The 24362-nt window shown below is 45.5% G+C and overlaps 1 protein-coding gene across 1 annotated transcript in view; it reads right to left on the bottom strand.

The window, feature by feature from the left end:
• Nucleotides 1-4447, bottom strand: part of LOC311102816 (AN1-type zinc finger protein 3 homolog) — a 57171-nt gene extending 52724 nt beyond the window's left edge. The window contains exon 1 of the mRNA XM_084144241.1: nt 3970-4447. Coding sequence (XP_084000367.1) covers nt 3970-4040 — 71 coding nt within the window. The 5' untranslated portion in view covers nt 4041-4447. The remainder of the gene's footprint in view (nt 1-3969) is intronic.
• Nucleotides 4448-24362: the final 19915 nt, after the last annotated feature.

Genomic DNA, 24362 nt, shown 5'->3' on the forward strand with positions numbered 1-24362 from the left:
CAAGGGCTGTTTTCGCATCTCCTCATTCTACTGCTGCCTCCGGCATTGTTCTCAACACCAATATGATGGTTAACTTTGCCCTTATGCACATAGCAACATGGTATAGGAAAAGGCGCCAATTCAACAGTGCACTGATGGGTTTCAGAACCGTGGACCAGCGACCGCTATCAAACGAGAGAGAAAGTGCATTTGTTATAAAATAATATAATTTGTATTAGTGTTGCACCATTGTTCTTATGTAATATAACATATACAATTTCAGTAGCACATCTTAGACTGATGGACTGTGCTATCCCCACAGCCTCCACAATGGATCAGTCTACTCAGCGCGAATCAGACTGCTGTCTTGTACACCATGATATATATTTTTTGGTGCTACTGCTCGACTAAAGAAATCTCGGTCAACCAACAGCCTATCGACCAAACAATCGACTAAATGAGGTCAGCCCTAAAACAAACTCAGCATGACCAGTGAAAGTTTCTTATGGGGTGTTTCTCAAAATGCATACTACCGTGCTCCGAGCACGTAAATTGGAGCACAGGAGGGTCAGAGTATGAGTCCAGATCAGAGCATGCGAAACGGAGCATGGAGGGCACTTCTCGAATGCGTAGATTTGTACAGCTTCAATGGAAAATGCAAAGAAATATGACGCAACCACGTACATAACGACACAATTTCTTGAAATCAACGGCGGCCATTATTGGAGCTGAAGCGAGAGAAAATACCCTCCAGCTTCGAATGAAATATTGCCTATTCACATCTCATATGTCGCCTGACTACAATATTTTATCTTGATACGTTAATAAATACATGCTGTGTTAATTTTGCCATGTTTACCTGCCTACGTACCGTAGATCGCAAGCCCATAATAAGTAAATAGGGCTAACTGGCTAGCTACAATTGTTAGTTAGCCATGAAGAACTGTTAGCTAGCTACCCACGAAAAATGGACATGTCTCTTGCATAATATGTTAAACTATTTGGTTAGCTACATTATTACGATTCACAAACAGCTAGCTGAGAGTTCTTAAGTAAAACGGTTGCTTTGTGTATATCTTGTTTCGTCTCTATTGCCATTGTCTTGGCTGGAAGACAGTTCAGTGAATGGGTAAGTCAATAGGGCTAACTGGCTAGCCACGAAAAATGTACATCTACCTTGCATAACATTAGTTTTTGGTCATTTTTGCCTGTTTAACTAGGTGGCTAGCTAGATTATTAAGATTCAAATATCTAGCTGATAATTATGAAGGAAAACGTTTGCTTTTTGTATATCTTGTTTCGTCTATTGTTGCCATTGTCCTGGCTGGAAGAAGGTTCAGTGAATGGGGAGGTGAAGCGTGAGGTAATACAGTAGGGGGGAGTGTGAGTGCAATGTTTTATGCATTCTCCACACTCTCGTCCTCACAAGAACGTACTCAAGAGAACATTGTTGGAAAATACACTCGGAGCATGAGAGTGTGGAGCACAGTAGTATGCATATTGAGAAACACCCATGGATTTTTACGACAATTATGTTTATGAATTTAAGACCTTTATTATGCCATGTGATCACATGCAATGCTCCGGTTAGCAGAACGCATGATTGCGGTTCATACGAGAACGTGAGTACACCCAAAATGGATCACACTCACACAGATAGATTAAGATTGCCTACTAGCTAGTTATTTCTATTTTATTTAACCTTTATTTAACCAGGTAAGACCCATTGAGGTTAAAAACCTATTTTGTGAGGGAGAACTGGCAAGAAGTCAAAACAGGGAAATAGCAGCGTGTACATAAAACATTACAGAAAAATAAAAAATACACACAAAAGACAAAGTGTCACAAGTTACAGATACAATTGAAGATTAGAAAAAACTGCAGCTATTACAAACAGTGTGGTCGATCAGAGTCTTAAAAACAGGCAAGGACACTAACTCCCCTAACTTTAATATCTTTTAAAGCATGTTCCAGGATGAAGGGGCATTATCTCAGTGCACGTTTGAGGCAAGCAATATGCATGAGCGCACCAGCTGTTCCGGACGATTGTGTGATCACGCTCTCCGTAGCCGACGTGAGCAAGACCTATGAGACGATGAGACCGCCTATAGGGAGGAGGTCAGAGACCAGGCAGTGTGGTGCCAGGACAACAACCTCAACGTGATCAAGACAAAGGAGATGATCGTGGACTACAGGAAAAGGAGGGCCGAGCACGCCCCCATCCTCATCGATGGGGCTGTAGTGGAGCAGGTTGAGAGCTTCAAGTTCCTTGGTGTCCACATCACCAACAAACTATCATTATCCAAACACACCAAGACAGTTGTGAAGAGGGCACGACAACGCCTATTCCCCCTCAGGAGACTGAAAAGATTTGGCATGGTTCATCAGATCCTCAAACAGTTCTACAACTGCACCATCGAGAGCATCCTGACCGGTTGCATCACCGCCTGGTATGGCAACTGCTTGGCATCTGACCGTAAGGAGCTACAGAGGGTAGTGCGTACGGCCCAGTACAGCACTGGGGCCAAGCTTCCTGCCATCCAGGACCTCTATAGCAGGCGGTGTCAGAGGAAGGCCCTAAAACTTGCCAAAGACTCCAGCCACTCTAGTCATAGACCGTTCTCTCTGCTACCGCACGGCAAGTGGTACCAAGTCTAGGTCCAAAAGGGTTCTTAACAGCTTCTACCCCAAGCTATAACACTGCTGAACAGCTAATCAAATGGCTACCCAGACTATTTGCATTGACGAGTACTGACAAAGAGAGAAAGGAAACCAATTATACATTACCTAAGCCCTTATGGAAAGTTAGCTTTGCATAGAAAGTTTGCATACAATCATACTCGAAACGTGTCTACAATAACTTTTACTCAAAAACATTACGGACGTGACACTGCCTGTCCAAATCAGCTAGCACTCAAAGGACTAACATTAGTTTGACATTGGTTCATTAACCTTCCGACTTGGTCAGAAACACAGGGGTACAGATGTGAGTACCAAAACAAGTTATGTGAGCCATTGCCAAAAGCTATGAAATCTGGTTGACTGAAAAGCCTTAGAGACTGTGTATCCTACATTTTCTAGTAAGAATAACATTCAATTTGATGTAGTCTTTACTTCAAAATACACACATTCAAGGTAAATATGAAAGTAGTTTAATTAGGAAATTAACTATTTTCATGCTCAAATTGACCCTAATATGGAATTGCCCTTCCACTTTTGGAATTGCCCTTCCACAGCTTTGTAGACTATTGAGTCCTTCCAATTACATATATTTGTATTTTATTAAAAGGGTATGTCTTTACATATAGCCTACACAATAGCTTTCAACATAGCAGTATTGGTGTAAACTTTCTAAATAAATGCTGGTATAAATAATACAATATTAAAAAATAAAAGGTGGTTGCAATGCTGTGAAAAACAGTAGTACTGCACTAGATTCTAGAATATGTTATTATGAACAGCGTGCACGTGACCATTTGCCAAAGTTTCTAAATATTGTGTTGTGAAAGGGGTGACATGCTTTATTGCACACAAATATGCCTAAACATGATAGAACGCGCCAATAGGATATCTTACTCGTGCTTGGCTCTGCCCACTTCTTTGCTTGTTCTGCCCACTAATAGTACTTCAGTCATAGTGCTTAACTATGCTTCATTTGCTCCCATTGAAAACGACACAGATGAACTATCTTGGGTTAGTTTAAATATCTTCGGTGACAGCATTCAATGTAGCTAGCACCAATGTATGGCGAGTTAACAGTAATATTGAAATACAAAATGACAATTCCCATCAAATTAACCAACGTAACGTTAGTACCCATGTTCCTAGGCTAGCTACGAACTTTGCTAACGCAAGTCTGGCCCTCTCTAGTTACCTAGCTAGCTAACACCATAGGTTTTCCAAGCTATGAAAGCATGGGCGCTATTGTCCCTTTATCACTAACTATACCAAGCTAATTACATATCTACATTATTCATTGTTAACTCTTACCCCCAAAATCCACAAGGACAGCGCGGTGGTATACTGGGCGGCTTGTTTCGTTCACTGCCTGTGTCCCCCATAGTTGTCTGCAGTCAATGGCTAAATACGCGTAGGTGACACTGGGGATTGGGTTGCGGCCTAGTTTTGTTAGAGATTCCAAACACACGATACGACCTAAAAAAAAATAACATCCACTGTAAGAAGAAAATAAAAATGTCAACGAACGCGGCGTACTTTGCCGACACAAGCGGCCGCTGTCAACTATACCGTTTTGTATTGATAATTTATAAATAACGGCAGACAGTCCGACTGACCGCACCCGATACAGAGCCAATCAGTCGATATAATCGAGATCAATCATCAGAAATATGAATCAGACAGTGGGGCGCCGCCTGACCCACTAGTTGGTCAGAAGGTTCATATCAACATTTCATATCGTAATTTCCGAGTAGGCAACAAGCATTAACCATGGCTGCAATTACATCCCGTATACGTTGGTGGCGGTAATGACCATTTCTATTGTGCTGTAACTTTTAACTAGAAGAAGATCTTCTGACGTCCTATCCCTTCGTCAAAGGTACTTAATCGTATTATTTTTTAAACTGTGATTTAAAAAGCTCATGTAATGGATTTTAACAAGTGTTTTTACCCCGGGATAGCCCGCTAATATGACTCATAGTAGGGAAGAACATGTCTTGAGTGCAATTCGATTTGAATATATAATCCATTTAAAAGTATTTTAAAAAATTCATTAGCAGCCTTTTTGCCTTAAATTTCCTGGGAACAATGGCATGGTGTCATTGCCTGTTTTCGGTGCTAGGCTGCGTGTCTTGTCTCTGTCTTAAATATCCATATTTTTCCCGAAGTATGGAATAGTACACTTTCTCGCATGGATTTAAACTCTCTCTAGCCAATGCTTACACCATTCATATAACCAGTAACCAATATCCAAAGTGGGTACTTAGAAAGACTAATTTCATATGATATGCCTACATTTAAATTGCATATGAGGGGGTTCTTTGGAGGCACTATGGGCAGAGCAAGATGTGATTGTGCCTATAATGACCAAAAAAGGTTGAGAACCACTGGACTAGAAAAGTATTAGATGGTACATCATAACAATTCCAACAATAATCATCCATTAGCCAAGATGCCCAAAATATTCCTGTCCCATGCTTGTTGAAGCCCAAAGATGTGTCATCGCCTGTCTGGAGGCATTTCAGACTACTTAATGTCCATGCGAAGCACAACTTCCTACCCATAACTGTCTTAACTCCACTAGTCATGCATTATGATACAGTAGATAAGTATGTGTCCTATGTATGAGATAATTTAAATGTAAATAATATTATATCTTCATTTAGAACAAATCAAACTTAGATGTCATAGTCTTGTTTTTCTTTACAGATGGCATCTTTTTGAAGAAAAAAGCCATGCTGGTTTACAGAGACATGACTAAAGGTGTGATAGCACGTACACCCCTGCCATCAACTTGGATCAGTGAGAACAGAGCCCGTTCCCTCTGCAGCAGGAGTTGTGCCCAGCTGATTGTGGCTCATATAAATATTTCTGTGCCACCTGTGCTGTGAGAACACAAAGCACTCCCAACATTGTCCACCAGTTGGAGTTATGGAAGGTAATGTATTTTGCGTTATGTCAACAAACTTGTCAACTTCTGGCAAAAAAAAATTGCTTCCAGGTCAAAAATGTTGATCGTGTACATACAGTTCAGTTTCTATAAAAGTTACAGTTCCCTGCAGCAGTAAGGTAAATGTGGCTAAATCTGTCGTGCCAAGCACAGAGTTTATTTTTAGTTTTCTACCAACTTATGCAATGAAATATCCCCCTGATAGTGTAGTTTCAAATCTACAGCTACTGTAGTCTGTTCTACAACAACTTTGTGTCTGTCTTGGTCAGGGCAGTTCATCCCATGTGTCCCGGTGGGCCTACGATGGGAGTGGAGGAGACAAGATCCCCTGTAGCTCAGTTGGTAGAGCATGGCGTTTGCAACACCAGGGTTGTGGGTTCGTTTCCCATGGGGGGCCAGTATGAAAATATATGCACTCACTAACTGTAAGTCGCTCTGGATAAGAGTGTCTGCTAAATTACTAAAATGTAAAATGTAAGATGACCATGACTGTCACAGCCAGTACAACTGTCTTCTGACAGTTGTTGACGTTAGAGGTAGGCCTTATATAAAAATTGGAAACTAAGACATCTGGCTCTTTTACCATCTTGCAAACTGTATCAGAGCATCAAGTGTAACAGCACCATGCTCAGAGACAGTTTCTCCCTCCAAGCCATAAGACTGTTGATGAAAACTGAACTGACTGTTTGCTGCTATTGTAACTACTGTACTGTACTTAATATACTGTAGTTATTTACTTATTTCATTGTATTGTGCACACTATGCTGTATTCCTGCGCAAATGACAACTTTGACTTTGATTTCATTTGATCTAGTTTACCGTAACCCTGTTCACTCTGTTGTTATGATGAAAATATGGTGTCATATTGAAAGTTCTTTAGAGACATGCATCTCACCAACATTGGATGTAATGTTTAGTAATGCAATCTAAGAAACGGAATGTCCTTTTTTCAGGAAGAGCTCATGACGTCTGGCTGGAGTTTTGCAGCTGTGAGCTGGAACCTGTCACCCTGATCCGCTACAGACTCTGGCCTGCCACCCCCCATCTGCCGCAAACAGCAATTTCAGTGGACCTCCTGCGCCAGTTTGCAGCCCTGCAGCTGGAGTGTGGGGTGTCTTTGAGGGGGATTACCTTGGCTTTCCATAAATCCAATGCATGCTGGAAGGTAGTTATTGTATTTTAAATTAGAAATCAAACCAAACATGTAAGTGTTTTTTACTATGAGGAGTCGTTTTCTTTTCTTTTCTTTTCTTTTCTTTTATCTACAGACAGTTGAGCTCTACCGGAAGCTCACAAATGAATCATTTGAGGAGTTCAAACACTGGCAGTTTAAACGAGAGACTGTCAGGAAGTTGCCACCACTGACCTCGGACGGAACAAAGTGTCCTCTCTGTCCACAGGTATGTCAATGATAACAATTAAGGAACAACTATAAAGTCTCAGTAAGCTAGAATTCTTATTTGCATTCAGTGTTGTTCATAATTTATAAGGGGAAATATATCCAACCTCAGTTGTCTTTCTTATATATATTCTGTCATTGCCTTGCCAAACAGTAGTAATGTTATGCGGCAATACCATTGCAAGCCTCTCAAAAACCCAACCCTTCATCCATGTCGTGGGAGGCGGAAACAGGTAAAGTATGGGATTGCCAGACAGGGCAAAGTTTTGTGGGTGGCAATGCCACCCAGGCCGCTACGGTTGCCATGAAGGCCTGTCTGGATCCACAACACGCTGGATAACGGGGCTCTGGTAAAGCTAGGTGGACCAATCATCTGCTTAGTGGATACTACCGATTAAAGATACATTCACGAAGAAACTACAGTGTAAATTACCTATGTTTCCCAGAGAGCACAAGGGTTTAAGTAATACCCTTGCAAATTTCCATTCCCTGTATCCCTAATAATTTTGTATAATTAATTATTAGCATTATTATTTTAAAGGAAAACGGTCATCAAATTATTGCAGCTGATGCCCTATTTGGGCTTCCGAGAAAAATATCATCTGGGACTAGCATTGAGGGTCCCAAACATGCTGGGCGGTTCTTTTGTGACCAAGACAAAGTTGACTGCTTTGTAGGAGGAGCATCAGACACACCAACTGAGGTATACTGGATTTTGAAGAATGGGATGTATCTCACAATCAGTTAGTTTCTCTAGCCCTCTTCTGTGTGATGTGTATCTGTGTGTATTACCAACAGCTGGGCTAATGTTGGAGAAGTTTAAAGGTTTGATTGAAATCAGGAGAAGACATTTATCCTTGGTGTTGCGACTCTACCATTGGACTATTCTGTCTTTTTTTTTTTTTTTTTGTGAAGTTGAACAGATTGGATGAAACATGAACTGTGAATGTGACTTTTTTCACTTCATTTTACAGGGGTGCCTGGGATTTAGAGCCGGGGATGCACTGCGATCCAAAACCCAGAAACTGCACATAACTGGTGTGTTGGGGATGGCGTGCAGGCACGAGCATCCGCTAAAGTTCCTGAACCTGAAGAGAGGAGAGAAGTATGTGGGTGGATGGATGGATGGATGGATGGATGGATGGATGGATGGATGGATGGATGGATGGATGGATGGATGGATGGATGGATGAATGAATGGATGCTTCAGATGTGTAGCTGATGTATAGCTGATGTATTTTAGTTATATATTACATTGGCTACGATGACTGATGTTGAACTGTCATTTCAGGCTTGCAAATCCTGTGTTCCTGCTGGGGGACCTGAAAGCAATGCAAGGACCAAACATCACAACGTTTCTTCACTATGACATTGCATGCCATTTGTAGTTGCACAGTTGCCCTAACAATATTAAGAAACAGCTAGTTGTAATTTGTCCTAGTCCCTTAATTAATCATCATCACCCATTGTAATGCTCATTCTGGTTTCTGATTGTACTTTACATTTCAGGTCACTGATGGTACCAGGTATGTGACTGGTAGTGGGCTTGCTGACGGAGAACAGATGGAGAGGTTGTGGTCCTACCTTAGAACATTTGTGAAGATCACAAAAAAGATGACACCATCTCATCGTGTTGACACCCTCACCGATGCCCTCCTCTACTACGCAGCCAGGGTCAGAGAGAAGCAAGGTATGAATGTAGAACTAGAAATCAGTTAAGTATTGAGACAACCCATTGTTCTGGATTGTGTTGATATCTTTATTTTAATTTTTTTAAGCTGATGTATTTTAAACAATCTTTGAAATGTATTTTCACCTTCAAATGTTATAGCACCAGCAATACAACTCCGTCGGCAGAAGGTCCTGAAGGAGGTAACCGAGGCAAAGGAGGAGTTGATGGTGCTGCTAAACAGCATTCCATGTGTTTTGCTCATAATTTCTGTTAATATGCAATGATCCTTTTGTGCTAATTCAATCAGATGAATTGGAAGCAGGGCTTCTGTAGCTGGAGTCAAGGCTTTCTCCTACAGAGCTCCTCTTTATGGAATGGTTTGCCGATGTGAGAGAATCAGACTCAGTCTCAACATCAAGTCTAGACTGAAGACTCTCATCTGTCAGTCCTATGATTGAGTGTAGTCTGCCCCATGGGTGGGAAGGTGAACAGAAAGGTACTAGCCCCCACAACCCACCCCACCTATAAACCTTGACTTCCTTAAACCTGAAAGCCATCTAACCCTAGAGTCTTGAAATGTTTGCACCCTCTATAGCCATTATGGTCTTTACCTGACCCTGCTGGTCATCTATGAACATTTGAACGTTTTTTTGTGTGCTCTATCCTGTTCTGATTATCCATCAGTCTGACAAGCATGCACATCATTAACCACTTGTATTGTGCTTCTGCCTGTGCTTTGCTTGCTCTTTGGGGTTTTAGGCAGGGTATATGTAAAGCACTTTGTGATGCTGTTTTACAACTGCTGATGTAAAAAGGATTGATAAAATACATTTGACTGATTTGATGATGAAATCCTTGCTGTGGTTTCACTGACAATTTGATATTTTAGTAAAAGGGGTAGGGAGTGCATTGGGACCAGGAGAGGGAATCCAATAGCCCGACAACGATGAATGAATGAATACTTAATTGTTCCATAGCGGCATTTGTTTGGGAATAATGGCCCACATGTAACACATCACAGAACATTCAACACTTCACCTAAATACAACATAAATATCACAGGACATACTTCACAAGACAAGGTCAGACAGACAAATAGATAGAGGTATACTGTAGGTGGTGAGTTATGGTTTATTCTTCCTGAATTTAGGAACCTGATGCTGGTTGATATTAATGACTTGTGTTCCCTGTTTGTTCTATAGAGTGGGGTTTTGAACCTTCGACCTGACAGCAGCTGTTGGTACTGGTCGTATAGTGGGTATGTCTGAGTAACATTTTCTGGATTTATGGATGGCTCTTGATTTGTAGAGTGATGGTGACTAAATGACTAAGTTCAGGGCAGGGTACTGGGTGGAGGCCGGCTAGTGATGGCTATTTAACAGTCTGATGGCCTTTTTCAGTCTTTCGGTCCCAGCTTTGATGCACCTGTACTGACCTCGCCTTCTGGATGATAGTGGGGTAAACAGGCCGTGGCTCGGGTGGTTGATGTCCTTGATGATCTTTTTGGCCTTCATGTGACATCGGGTGCTGCAGGTGTCCTGGAGGGCAGGCAGTGTGCCCCTGGTGATACGTTGGGCAGACCGCACCACCTTTTGGAGAGCCCTGCGGTTGTGGGCGGTGCAGTTGCCATACCAGGCGGTGATACAGCCTGACATGATGCTCTCAATGGTGCATCTGTAAAAGTTTGTGAGGGTCTTAGGGGCCAAGCCTAATTTCTTCAGCCTCCGTGTCTTCTTCACCACACTGTCTGTGTGGGTGGACCATTTCAGATTGTCAGTAATGTGTACACCAAGGAAATTGAAGCTTTTCAACTTCTCCACTAAGGTCCCATCGATGTGGATGGGGGCGTGTTCCCTCTGCTATCTCCTGAAGTCCACGATCAGCTCTTTCATTTTGTTGACGTTGAGGGAGAGGTTATTTTCCTGGCTGTTCTATATTGTTTTGTCTCTTGCAATTCAAGAGTCAATGCAATTCACACTGGGTCTTAACATGTTCTACTTGTCTACTAATAAATTCAAACAAAAACCGTGTGAGAGTTTTTGCCTATGCTGTACCAAAAGCAATGACCACCAACTTTATTGAATGGCAATAAAGAGTCTTGGTTGGAGGCAGTACAGGATCGTATTCACTAGGCACCAAACAGAATGAAAACGGACTGAAACTGCAAGGGAACTTGTCCTATAAGAAACGCTTGTTTTTAGTTTTTCATTGCAAGGGAGTTTTGCTACGGTCCGCACCAATAAATACGACCTAGTAATTACATAGGTTACAACAGAGCTACCTAACCCTCTTCCTGGAGATCTACCCTCCTGTGGATATTCAGTCCAACCCGAACCTAACATACCTGATTCAGCTAGTTGAGGGTCATGTTCCAGGACCTGACCAAATTGCAGATAATGCATTGCATCAACCAGTAGTTGCATAGCACGTCATTTGCATGCCGCGTCATCAACCTCACAGTCAGGCATTAGATTGCTATACCGCTATATCATATGGGTCGCATTCCTGCATGACTATATTGCAGACGGCTGCCAGATCTCGCAAAGCTTGGATAGGTGTTTAACATATCAGCTAACCACATCACATGATATAGCAGTGTAATTCCCGATAGTCGATGACGTGGCACACAACCATTGGTTGATGCAATGCAACGTCTTCAATGTAATCAGGCAGGCAGGAACACCACCAATATGTGGTTAGCTGATATGTTCAACACTAGCCTCGTGTTGGAAATCTTGAGAAATCCAGTATAGGATTCTGGGTTTGAATGGGGGTGTAGGTTTTTCTTCAAACCCTTATCTAGCGCACCTAACGCACCCATGTCGACCTGCAACGCGCCCGCGAGCTAGCAATGTGGTGATTGTTGTCTAATTGGGTGAGCCAGCAGCCAGCTGGGCCACGAGTTGCCGGAGCTTGTTCAGAGTTGACGTTTTACATTTGAAATGTTTGGATTAATTAAGGTGCTGCAAATGCAATGCACACTTATTATTTATTAATTACCATTTTGCTTACTATGGTGGACAAGGGAGGTCTGGTTGTCGGCCATGCTGGAAATGTGATCTTGCGTTATTGTGTCGTTGTCAATACAGTACATCTACACCACGATGTGAAACGTTGATTTGAACCTTCTGACCAACTAGTGGGTCAGGCGGCGCCCCAATGTCTGATTCATATTGCGTGATTTCTGATGATTGTTCTCGATTTATATCGACTGATTGGTTCTGTATGGGGTGAAAATAGAGGCCGATCAGCTTCTTCTTCCATGGGGGTTAACGGCGGTTGGTATCCAATATTAATGGTACATTACCACCACCAGCTGGACGGGGTATTGAGCGAGAAAATTAAATCCATTGTGGTTAAGGGGGGAAAAGGACATCATACAAAAATAGACATGTAAACAAACAAAACCCATCCCACTTATTCAATCACAGTCCATTCCAAAATACATCCCTACACAGGCTAAGGGGCCTGTGAGGGAGGGACATTCACGGAAAGGATTTATTGCAAAGCCTCGGCTGTCAAATCAAATCCAATTTTATTTGCCACATGCGCCGAATACAACAGGTGTAGTTGAATACAGTGAAATGCTTACTTACAACCCCTTAACCAACAATGCAGGTTTAAGAGAAATAAGTATTAAGTAAAACATTTAAAATAATTAAAGAGCAGCAGTAAAATAAAATAACAGTAGGGAGGCTATATACAGGGGGTACCGATACAGAGTCAATGTGCGGGGGCACCGGTAAGTCGAGGTAATATGTACATGTGGGTAGAGTTAAAGTGACTATGCATAGATAATAAACAGAGTAGCAGCAGTGTAAAAGAGGGGGTGTGGTGCAAATAATCTGGGTAGCCATGATTAGCTGTTCAGGAGTCTTATGGCTTGGGGGTTGAAGCTGTTAAGAAGCCTTTTGGACCTAGACTTGGCACTCCGGTACCGCTTGCCGTGCGGTAGCAGAGAGAACAGTCTATGACTAGGGTGGCTGGTGTCTTTGACAATTTTTAGGGCCTTCCTCTGACACCACCTGGTATAGAGGTCCTCGATGGCAGGAAGCTTGGCCCCAGTGACGTACTGGGCCATATGCACTACCCTCACGAAGACCCAAGAAACAATCAGCTGCATTCACAATGATTCACATTTTTCCTTTGTTCCTTTATCTTATCCCAAACCTATAAAATAGCCCCCTCACTTTCCTGTCCCTAGCTATATTTTCCCAGTAGTCTATTCAGTTCTAGGTCGCTAGACCACCCCCTATTTACCTCTAATCATATTTACGTTTCTATTTTCTTTAATCTAGGTTTTTCGTATCTAAATTTCTATACCTTCTTTTCCTTTCTTTCAGTATATCTATATCATACGTTATTATTTTTATGTTTCCTGTCACTGTGTAATCCATTATTGTATCTCCCCTTATCCTATACTTAAATGCGGCTGGTTCTTGTTCTAATCTTCGTCTTGGCATTTATTCCCTAACTTATCCTCCTTTGTCTTTCTCTCTTACTTGTCTATATCTGGACGCCTAGTTTATATCCTAACTTCTCCTGCCTTCTATGTTATTACTATTTCTTACTCCCACCACTGTTTTAATAATCGTGGTTTGACTGCTATCTTTTCTCCAAGTCTGCGCCCCCACCTTCGAATTTCATGTACCAATTTGTGTAATTCTATTTGTGCCCATTTGTTCTTACCACTCCTATTTGTGCCTACTTGCCTACCCATTACTGTCGCTCGTTTCGGAATAACCCTTGTGCCCCTTTCCGATAATGTTATCAATTATGATCATGGCCACAGCACTATCGCAATTGCCAGTCCGCTATTAAATATATGTAACGGTCCTTTCTGATTAGGCTCTAATTAATAAAAACAAATACTTGCTATATTTAACAAACATACATTCAATTCATATCCATATTCAATTCAATATTCCAAATTACAACCCTATTCACAGTAATTTAAACTCCCAAATCTTTAAGCAACACAAAAAATGACTCTCGAAATCGTCCCACTATTCCTGTTGAATAAGTGAGTCTTTCAATTCGAAAGACGCAGGCTGCTAAATTGTCCAGCCTTGTATCACAAAATAAACACTGACTGTTCTATCAATATAAGATAACCATAGTCGAACTACAATCAGAAAACCTAGATTTTAGTCAGTAATGCAGAACCTATGCTTTATTGAAATGACAATTAAATCCCCCCTTATCCCAATTATAATGGCCTGTAGTCTTAGCATCTGGCACATAACACAATTATCAAAAAATAGCTTTCCAGGACAAAGATCCCACAAGCTCGAAGGGAATGAATTAGCAGTCAACGAGTCAAATCTACATTCATTCACTTGGAAACAGATCTAACGAGTTTAATCAAATGGATTACGTTTTTCATTTATATTTACATTTACGTCATTTAGCAGACGCTCTTATCCAGAGCGACTTACAAATTGGTGCATTCACCTTATGATAGCCAGTGGGACAACCACTTTACAAATCTTATTTTTTTGTTAATTTTGTATTTTTATTAGTTTTTTTAGTTTTATTTCTTATATTTTTTCTTATATTTTTCTAAATTGTAAATTTTGTATTTTTATTTGTTTTTTTTGTTTTATTTCTTATTTTTTCTTATATTTTTCTAAATTGTTATTTTTTTATTTCTTGAGTATATTTTTACTTTTCATTTGTTTTATATATAAACAGTGGGGAGAACAACTACTTACAAATCCAGAAAATCACATTGTATGATTTTAAAGTAATTAATTTGCATTTTATTGCATGACATAAGTTTTTGATACATCAGAAAGCAGAACTTAATATTTGGTACAGAAACCTTTGTTTGCAATTACAGAGATCATACGTTTCCTGTAGGTCTTGACCAGGTTTTCACACACTGCAGCAGGGATTTTGGCCCACTTCTCCATACAGACCTTCTCCAGATCCTTCAGGTTTCGGGGCTGTCGCTGGGCAATACGGACTTTCAGCTCCCTCCAAAGATTTTCTATTGGGTTCAGGTCTGGAGACTGGCTAGGCCACTCCAGGACCTTGAGATGCTTCCTACGGAGCCACTCCTTAGTTGCCCTGGCTGTGTGTTTCGGGTCGTTGTCATGCTGGAAGACCCAGCCACGACCCATCTTCAATGCTCTTACTGAGGGAAGGAGGTTGTTGGCCAAGATCTCGCGATACATGGGCCCATCCATCCTCGCCTCAACACGGTGCAGTCGTCCTGTCCCCTTTGCAGAAAAGCATCCCCAAAGAATGATGTTTCCACCTCCAAACAGGTGCAGTTAATACAGGTAATGAGTGGAGAACAGGAGGGCTTCTTAAAGAATAACGAACAGGTCTGTGAGAGCCGGAATTCTTACTGGTTGGTAGGTGATCAAATACTTATGTCATGCAATAAAATGCAAATGAATTACTTAAAAATCATACAATGTGATTTTCTGGATTTTTGTTTTAGATTCCGTCTCTCACAGTTGAAGTGTACCTATGTAGGAAAACCTGCAAAATCGGCAGTGTATCAAATACTTGTTCTCCCCACTGTGTATATATATATATATATATATATATATATATATATATATATACTGTATGTGATAATAAAGTTATTGATTGCCATTTCATGCATTTACAGTATGTAACCTGTCTTTAGGACAAATATGACAAATATAAGCACCCACCTACACACACACACACACACACACACACAGGCCCCATAAGTTACTGCAAATGTTTTGTGGGCTATACATTCCCCACCACTCACTCACTCACCCACCCACCCACACACACACAGGTACTCCTGAGTGGCGCAGTGGTCTAAGGCACTGCATCGCAGTGCTAACTGTGCCACTAGAGATCCTGGTTCGAATCCAGGCTCTGTCGCCACCGGCCGCGACCGGGAGACTCATGGGCGGCGCACAATTGGCCCAGCGTCGTCCAGGGTAGGGGAGGGAATGGCCGGCAGGGATGTAGCTCAGTTGATAGAGCATGGCGTTTGCAACGCCAGGGTTGTGGGTTCGATTCCCACGGGGGGGCCAGTATAAAAAAAAAAAAATTATTCACTAACTGTAAGTCGCTCTGGATAAAAGCGTCTGCTAAATGACTAAAATGTAATGTAAATGTAATAAGTTACTAGCTACATAGCTAGCTAGGTTGCATGGGCTACACATCCCTCAATTCTCTCTATCTCCCATGCCACACATTCACTCGCTCTCACACACACACACACACACACTTGGCTTTAATACACTAGCTAGCTAGTCAGTCTTGTTGTGCCTCATCACACACAAACTGACAGATCGACAGACACGCACACTGTACACATTACTCACTCACAGCCAACTAAACTGGACTAATAGTTGAATGGCAAGCGCTTACCATTGGTGAGTTAATTCATCTGGTCACGTCTCTTGACCATCTCCTCAGGGGTAAAAAGCAAATAGCAGGGCTTCCCTTCGTTGGACTTGCAAGTGCACCTGAACTCACAAGCCTTTAAAATGTATTGTCCAGCATCACTGACATATTCCCCCTCGACTGAAGCACCGTAATTGACGGATCCACCATTAACGGTGGTTTTCCTCGGTTGCCTCCTCAAGTTGCTTGGCCTCGACTTTGGTGAGTTCATCTGAGTTGGTGTCAGTGGTGTCTGCGGACTCGCTGATGGAGAGACGCTCTTTGGCTCAGGTGTCAAAAAATAGTCTGCAATATGTTGATGCCACTGATCATCTGAACCAGCTCCCAGCACAACATTACTATTTAACAATCTAGCGATTTCTCTCTCCTGGGAATTCATCAATGCAATAGAAACCTAAGATCGCTTGCTAGCTAGCTAAGGTGTCGGCTGTAGTGACAGTGTGACTATATACGATGGGTTTTTGACAGATCTGAAAAGCGAGAGAGAGACAGTGTAGCCTGAGGTAAAGTTTTTGTTTCACTGTGGATGATACGCTACAGAAGCTTTGATTGGGCAAACAGGAAAATCATCTGATTGAATAGCCTATAACAGCTTGATTCAAAAATATATAGCTAGCTAGTTTGTAATTCATACATGATTTCGGAATAGGGGTGGGTTTTGATAGTGCCGATAAGATAGTGCTGCAAAAGCCTGATGTGATGTGTTACACGCTAGCATCCACCGAACCGATGTGAAAGTGCTTCGTTGCCACGTTTCATCCTACGTTTATAAGATAAAAAACTGTATTTATACTCTGAATTTGGCAATAAAACATTGAGATAATGAAAGCAAAGACATTGTTTTGTTAACACCAGATTTTAAAAACAGTGTTTATTATATTTTATTTACAAAAGCACCATTTATATGCAAATTAGCCATAGCGACTTCCGACTGATTACGATAGAGCGCGTCACATATGTGGTGGTTTTATCTTACTTTAGTTGAATGCACTGACTGTAAGTCGCTCTCTATGCTAAATGACCAAAATTCAAATGTGAAAATAAAATATACACTTGCAAAGCATGCTGGATATTATTATTCTAATGAGCTCCACGCTGAATGACTGTAGAGACTGTAATGTGAAAGACTGTAGAGATGGGCAAAGTACATCCAAATGTATCGTGTTATAAAATACTGTAATGACCTGACTAGATCATAAAATAACAACTGTCCAGACAGAGGATTGAGTTTACGAATGGACGGTTTATTAAACCAACTTTACACAGGCTACTGTTTGGCCGTAGCCCACGCCAAATAAATGAAAGATAACCCACAAGCCAATCGTGACCTTCTCTTGTGAAGCCCAGACGTAAAGAGAAAGAACAAAAGCTAAACCTGGTCTTAACTTCCAATGCTCCATCCCCCTGCCCAACCCCCCTCCACACCACTCCGCCAACCGCCAGGATGCCCGGCATCAGAACATTCCAGGCATTCCCGTGATTGGCAGATAGCAGGTTGATTGACATGTCGGACCCCGCGAACACTGGGTACTGGTAGGTACAACACAACCATCTACTAGCCTAACACATAACACACAGCTGTCTGTGCGGGTCGCTACACAGCCCCCCCACCACAAAGTCCCTCGTCCCCGAGGGAACAAACAAAGTCTCTGAAGCGACCCGGAGGTCTCCTTTGCCTGCGTGGCTGTGATGGCCGCAGAGTGCCCCTCTGAGAACCAGGGGATGAAGGCAAGGACATGGGGGACAAGGAAGCGGGAACGGGTAATACAGTCCGTGGCTCTGGGGAACCACGCGGTGACACAGGGGGAGTGGGCTGTCTGGAGCCTTGTCTGCGGCACCTGGGGGTGGGTGCCTGGAGAATGTCATTGCCAGAGAGGGGAATTGTGGGGGTTCCTGGGGTTTGGGGAGAAGAGGCCCCTCTATATGGGGCTAACCTGTCCCGGTGCAGTGTCACCTTTCTCCCCCTGGGAGGAAGCTGCACCCGGTAAACAACCTCCCCTACCCTCTCCAGGACACTGCAGGGTCCCACCCAGTGACTGTCCAACTTGGGGCATCTGCCTTTTTTCCTTAGCGGGCTGTAGACCCAGACCAGCTCCCCAGCCACAAAGTGCCTTCCCCGGGTGTGCACGTCATAGTTTCTCTTCTGCCTCACACCTGCATTCAGCAGCTGCTCTCTGGCGAAGGTGTGGGCTGTCTCCAGGCGGTCCTGGAGTCTCCGGGCATACTCCGGCCCCGGGGAAACATGAGGGCTATCCAGGGGCCGACCAAACGCCATCTCCGCAGGGGTACGGATCTCTCTCCCCAGCATGAGGAGGGCAGGCGTGCAGGAGGTGGAGTCTTGGACAGCGGAGCGGCATGCCATGAGGACCATAGGCAGGTGCTTGTCCCAGTCACGCTGGTGTTTGGAAGAGACGATGGCCAGCTGCTGTCCAAGCGTTTTGTTGAAGCGCTCCACAAGGCCATCACTTTGAGGATGGAGAGGAGTAGTGCGGGTCTTGTGCATACCCAGCCTCTCACACATGGTGGCGAACACACGGGACTCAAAGTTTCTGCCTTGGTCGCTGTGGATGGACTCTGCAGCTCCAAACCTGCTGAACATCCCCGCTGTCAGGGCGTCGACGATGGTCTCTGCCTCCTGGTCAGGCAGAGCATAGGCCTCGGGCCATTTTGTGAAATAGTCCATGGCCGTGAGCACCCAGCGGTTTCCACTGTCTGTGGTGGGGAACGGCCCTACTACATCCACTCCCACCCTCTCCATGGGAGCCCCCACTGGGAACTGTTGGAGCTGAGCATGAGAGCGGCCTGGGGGGCCCTTTCTCGCTGTGCAGTTGTCACAGCGGCGGCAAAAGTCTTCCACATCCCTCTTGTGCTGCCCCCAGTAAAAGCCCTGACGGAGGCGGCGCAGTGTTTTTGTGACCCCAAAGTGTCCAGTCCCCACCCCCCCATGAGTACTCTGGAGCACAGCCTCCCGCAAAGCTTTTGGGACCACCACCTGCCACCTCTCCTCCCCCGTAGCTGACTCCTTCCATGCCCGCTGTAACACGCCATCAGCCAGCCGCAGTCGCTCAAACTTTGACCACAACCCTTTGGTCGCGAGTGAGAGCGCTGTCACCTCTTCCCATGGTGGCCTCACCTGCGCCTCTACCCACTGTAGCACTGGCTGTAGGTCTGTGTCCCGTCCCTGATGCTGCCCCCATTCAGCCACGTCGACAGTCTGCAGCTCACAGCAGACAGGCCCGCTCGCCCGACACACTGTGGCACAGACCCCCTCCTCTGCACACAGCTCTCTCTCCCGTCCCTCTCTCCGTTCACAGTGGCGGCAGCCGTCTGCAGTACAGGGCTGACGGGACATGGCGTCGGCGTTGGAGTGGCGTGCCCCTGCCCTGTGCACCACCGTGAAGTCATACGGCTGAAGCTCCTCCAACCAGCGTGCCACCTGCCCCTCTGGCTCTCTGAAAGACATGAGCCACTGGAGAGCAGAGTGGTCAGTCCTTACAGTAAAGGGCAGACCACCCAGGTAGTACTTGAAGTGTTTGACGGAAGCCACAACAGCCAAGAGCTCCCGCCGGGTGACACAGTAGCGGCGCTCATGCTTGTCAAATGTTTTGCTGAAGTACGCCACCGCTCTCTCCCCCTCTGGCCCCACCTGGGCCAGCACCCCACCCATGCCCACATTGCTCGCGTCTGTGTCCAGGATAAAGGGCAATGTGAGGTCAGGGGGGGCGAGCACGGGGGCCTCGATCAGTGCACGTTTGAGGGTGTTGAACGCCTCCTCACACTCCACTGTCCAAGTGAAAGCCTTGTCCTTCGGCAGCAGGCGGTTCAGTGGAGCAGCAACGCTTGAGAAGCCCCGTACAAACCTCCTGTAGTACGAGGCCAGGCCCAGGAAGCTCTTCAGCTGACGCTGGTCGGTGGGGGTGGGCCAGTCTCTGACAGCCGCTACCTTGTCCTCCATGGTGCTGATCCCCTCCTTCCCCACTCGGTGGCCCAAGAAGGACACCTCTCTCCTCATGAAGTGGCACTTCTCGGGGTGGAGCTTCAGACCTGCGGCAGCCACCCTCTCCAGCACACACCATAGCGCCCCCAGGGCTGACTGGAAGGAGCTGCCATGGGCCAGGATGTCATCGAGGTATACCAGACACTGCTGTCGGGGGATGCCATCCAGCACCCTGTCCATCAAACGCTCAAAAGTAGCTGGAGCGTTGCACAGGCCAAAGCACAGGACCTTGAACTGCCAGTGTCCTCTGTTAGTGGAGAACGCAGTTTTGGCTCTGGCCTCTGGGGAGAGGGGCACCTGCCAGTAGCCACTGCGGAGGTCTAGTGAGGAGAACCAGGAGGACCCCCTAACCAGGTCCAGCGACTCATCGATACGTGGTATGGGGTATGAGTCCTTCCTGGTTACCTCATTCAGCCGCCTGTAGTCCGCACAGAACCTCAGCTTGCCCCCCTTCTTCGGAACCATGACGACTGGCGCCGCCCAGGGGCTGTCTGAGGGCTCAATGAAGTCTGCCCGCTGCATCTCCAACACAGCCTTGTCTGCCGCCTCCTGGCGTGCCAGCGGGATACGGCGGGGACGCATCTTGATAGGTCGAGCATCACCTGTGTCGATCTCATGCTGCACCAGATGAGTCTGACCCACCTCTACCTCACTTAGCGCAAAGCTGTCTCTGAATTCAAACAGCAACTGCCACAACCGTTCCTGCTGCTCGGGGTCAAGACCAACACAGTTCCTCCCCCATATCTCCCTCACTGCAGACAGTGTCCTCTCCCCTCCCATCTGGGGTAGCTGGGCTGGGGGGGCGCGGCCCGGGCTCACAGAGGGCTGTGTCGTGGAGGTAGCTGGGGGAATGTAACACAACGCCGTAGGTGACAGGGGGGCTGGGGAAAAGTCACACCCAGATGTGGGGGAGGGGGGGCAGCCATGAGTCTCTGCTGCTTTAACTGTTGGAGTAAAGGGTTTGTTGGGTTGAGTGAATGTGACATTAGGGGCCATGGTGACCTCCGGCCCTCCCTGGAAGCTCAGTGTGCCCCTATTTAGGTCTAACTGGCAGCCTGTGCTCCTAAGAAAGTCCAACCCCAGGATACAAGGGTCCTGCACAGCCGCCACCCACACAGGATGACGCACAGTCCTGCCCCCTACTGTCAGAGTCATTATTCCCTTCCCTTTCATGGGTGCCAGCTCACCTGTGACTGTGCGGAGCTGCACAGTTGTAGGCTCACACTGAGTCCAACCTGGCACAATATCTGGCCTCACCAGGGTTACTGTGGACCCAGTGTCCACCAGGGCGGAGCAGGGCACCCCCTCCACAGTGACAGGGACATGACAAAAGTCCCCAACACAGGTCCGGCCCACCACAACAACAGGCTCCATCCGCTTGCCCTCGTCTGCTTCTGGGGGAAGTGGAGCCTTGCTTCCCCGTCTGTGCCGGTGGGCTCCTCCTGAAGAAGATGGTGGTTGGGATAGAAAGCCAGGGGTCCGCACTACCCGGTCTATGCGGACCCCGAGCCGTTTCCCTGAGCTCTGGGGGACATGGGGCAATCTCGGCGCAGATGGCCTGGCTGGCCACAACCCCAGCAGACCCTGGGACCAGGGCGTGTGTTTCGTGCCGCCTGTAGCGACACAGCACGAATGAGTTCTGTCATTTCAGCCACCCATGCAGGCTTTTCCAGCTCCGGACTGCTCTGCCCCCCAGCTCGCACAGAGGGTCTGTCTCCCTGCACCCCCACCAAAGCCCCAGCTGAAGCCCCAGCCCACACCAGCTCCCTCTCCAAAGCCATCTCCAAGGCTACCTGCAATGACTCAGGATGAGCCAGCTGGGTCTGTATGCGCAGCTCCGTAGGAGAGAGCGCCTGTATGAACTGGTCCCGTGCTAGCTCGCTCTGCACGGAGGGGGGCATGTGAGCATATGCCCGCCGAGAGAGGCTCTCAATGTCATTAGCTAGCACCCGTAGAGGCTCTCCAGGCTGCCTGCGTCTATTACTCAGTTCGGAGCGCAGTAGCCCGGGCTGTACACACTGTCCATAGCGCCTCCTCAGTGCTCCCACTAAAGCACCATAATCACGTCTGTCCTCGGGGCTAATCAATATCAAACAGGCCAGAGCTTCATCCGTGAGGCATAAAGCCAACTGCAGTGCCCTATCTTCATCCGACCACCCCCTAAAATGAGCTAACAGTTCAAACTGAGCATGAAAAGCTTCCCAATCCGCCTTACCGGAATACTTCGGGGTCTTAACGGATACGGACGCAGCCGGGAACTGGGCGCCGCCATGTTTGTTTACATCCTGAGCCGCAGATTCCTCGTCCCGCCGCGTCGACGTCACCCCTTCGGTCCGCCCACCAGAATCCGCGCGAAACACAGTCGACGAAGCACTCATGCCCGCTTCAGCCGCCATCACTCTAACGTCCTCCCTCAAGCGGCCTCTGGGCTCCGATGCCCTGGCGATCTCCTCAGCCAGAACCCCCGACGTCCATGCACACGCACCTCCTTCGCCATAATCGTCCCCTACCTCCACCTTCACTTTCGGATTCCCTCGAAGCATCTTCAACCCCCGTTCTCACCTACGGTAGCTAGCCACAGAAGTCAGCTAGCTAGCTGGCTAACTTTTATCAACGTTTTTACTTCTGACACCAATGTAATGACCTGACTAGATCATAAAATAACAACTGTCCAGACAGAGGATTGAGTTTACGAATGGACGGTTTATTAAACCAACTTTACACAGGCTACTGTTTGGCCGTAGCCCACGCCAAATAAATGAAAGATAACCCACAAGCCAATCGTGACCTTCTCTTGTGAAGCCCAGACGTAAAGAGAAAGAACAAAAGCTAAACCTGGTCTTAACTTCCAATGCTCCATCCCCCTGCCCAACCCCCCTCCACACCACTCCGCCAACCGCCAGGATGCCCGGCATCAGAACATTCCAGGCATTCCCGTGATTGGCAGATAGCAGGTTGATTGACATGTCGGACCCCGCGAACACTGGGTACTGGTAGGTACAACACAACCATCTACTAGCCTAACACATAACACACAGCTGTCTGTGCGGGTCGCTACAATACCATAAGGAATGTATGAAAATGAAATATGGAATACCGTTGTCAACAAAACATTTTTATTAAAAATATATTTTCTAAATACAGAAAATACATTTCAAGTAGGCAAAAACTCAAAATAAATACTTTTTCAGTTATAGTCAAATGTTTAAACAAAAATGGTAAAACAAAGGCCCAGAACAATACTTGAATGTGCTACAGTGCACCTTGAAGTAAATTATTGATTAATTGAATAACATTAACATGCACTTTAAACGCCTAGTAAAAATATACAGTTTTCTGTCCTCTAATTCTTAACGTAGTATTGTTTTGCCATTTTATTTTGAGCAAATAATTAACAAAAAAAGAACATAAAGTATATATTTCGCTGACATGCTCAAACTAAACTGTTGAGTTTCTTTTGTCTGCTCATTTTTCTTTCACCGACCATCATCCTCTGTTTCAGTTGCCTTTCAGGGGATACAGGTCAAGAATGGACAGGTCCTTTTTGGTGTCCTCGAGAAAGCTAAGGGATTCCAACTCTGCTCTGCTTTGAGTTGCTGTGACCTCTGTTCCCTCCTTGATCTTATTAACTTCTTCGGAGAACACAAAAAACACAAGCATTTCCCTACACCCACAATAACATCTGCTACATATGTGTATGCAACCAATAACATTTTATTGGATTTGAAAACCATCCTCATCCTCCTCTGGGTGGTTGGAGGAAACAGTCTCACTCACTGAGACAAGGCCAAGCTCTTCGAGTTAGTGGAGGATGGGCTGGTTGATCCTCTTCATTTCCCCAGCCAATTGAGGGGGTAACCACTGCATCTTAAAAAATGGGTGGGTTGCTGACTCCAAGATGGCTTCATTGACGTCAGTCTTCAGCTCCAGGAAAGTGCTTCTTTCAAAACCAGCCAAAACTGCTTGCAAGAGGTGAGAACAGTAACGGAGGTTGGAGGTTTGCAAAGGATGTAGTTTGGACTGGACAGCAAAAAGGGTGGGAAGGAGCTCACCATAGTAGCAGGGGGTCTGACCCTGGAGACGTTCTATGGCTGTTGCAAAGGATCTCAGGATCTTGCAGTACTCTTCATTGAAGTCAAGCACTACATCTTTGAATGAAGGAAGCTGCAGGATGGTCATCATTTGAGGGAGTTTCTCTCTCATTTGGGTCAGCTGACTCAAGCTGTCAAACAGTGAATTCCAGCATGTTGGGCAAGGTGTTTTCAACTGTTGGTTTGTCACC

Source organism: Coregonus lavaretus, assembly GCF_964263955.1.
Source record: "Coregonus lavaretus genome assembly, chromosome: 27".
Taxonomy (NCBI): Eukaryota; Metazoa; Chordata; class Actinopteri; order Salmoniformes; family Salmonidae; genus Coregonus; species Coregonus lavaretus.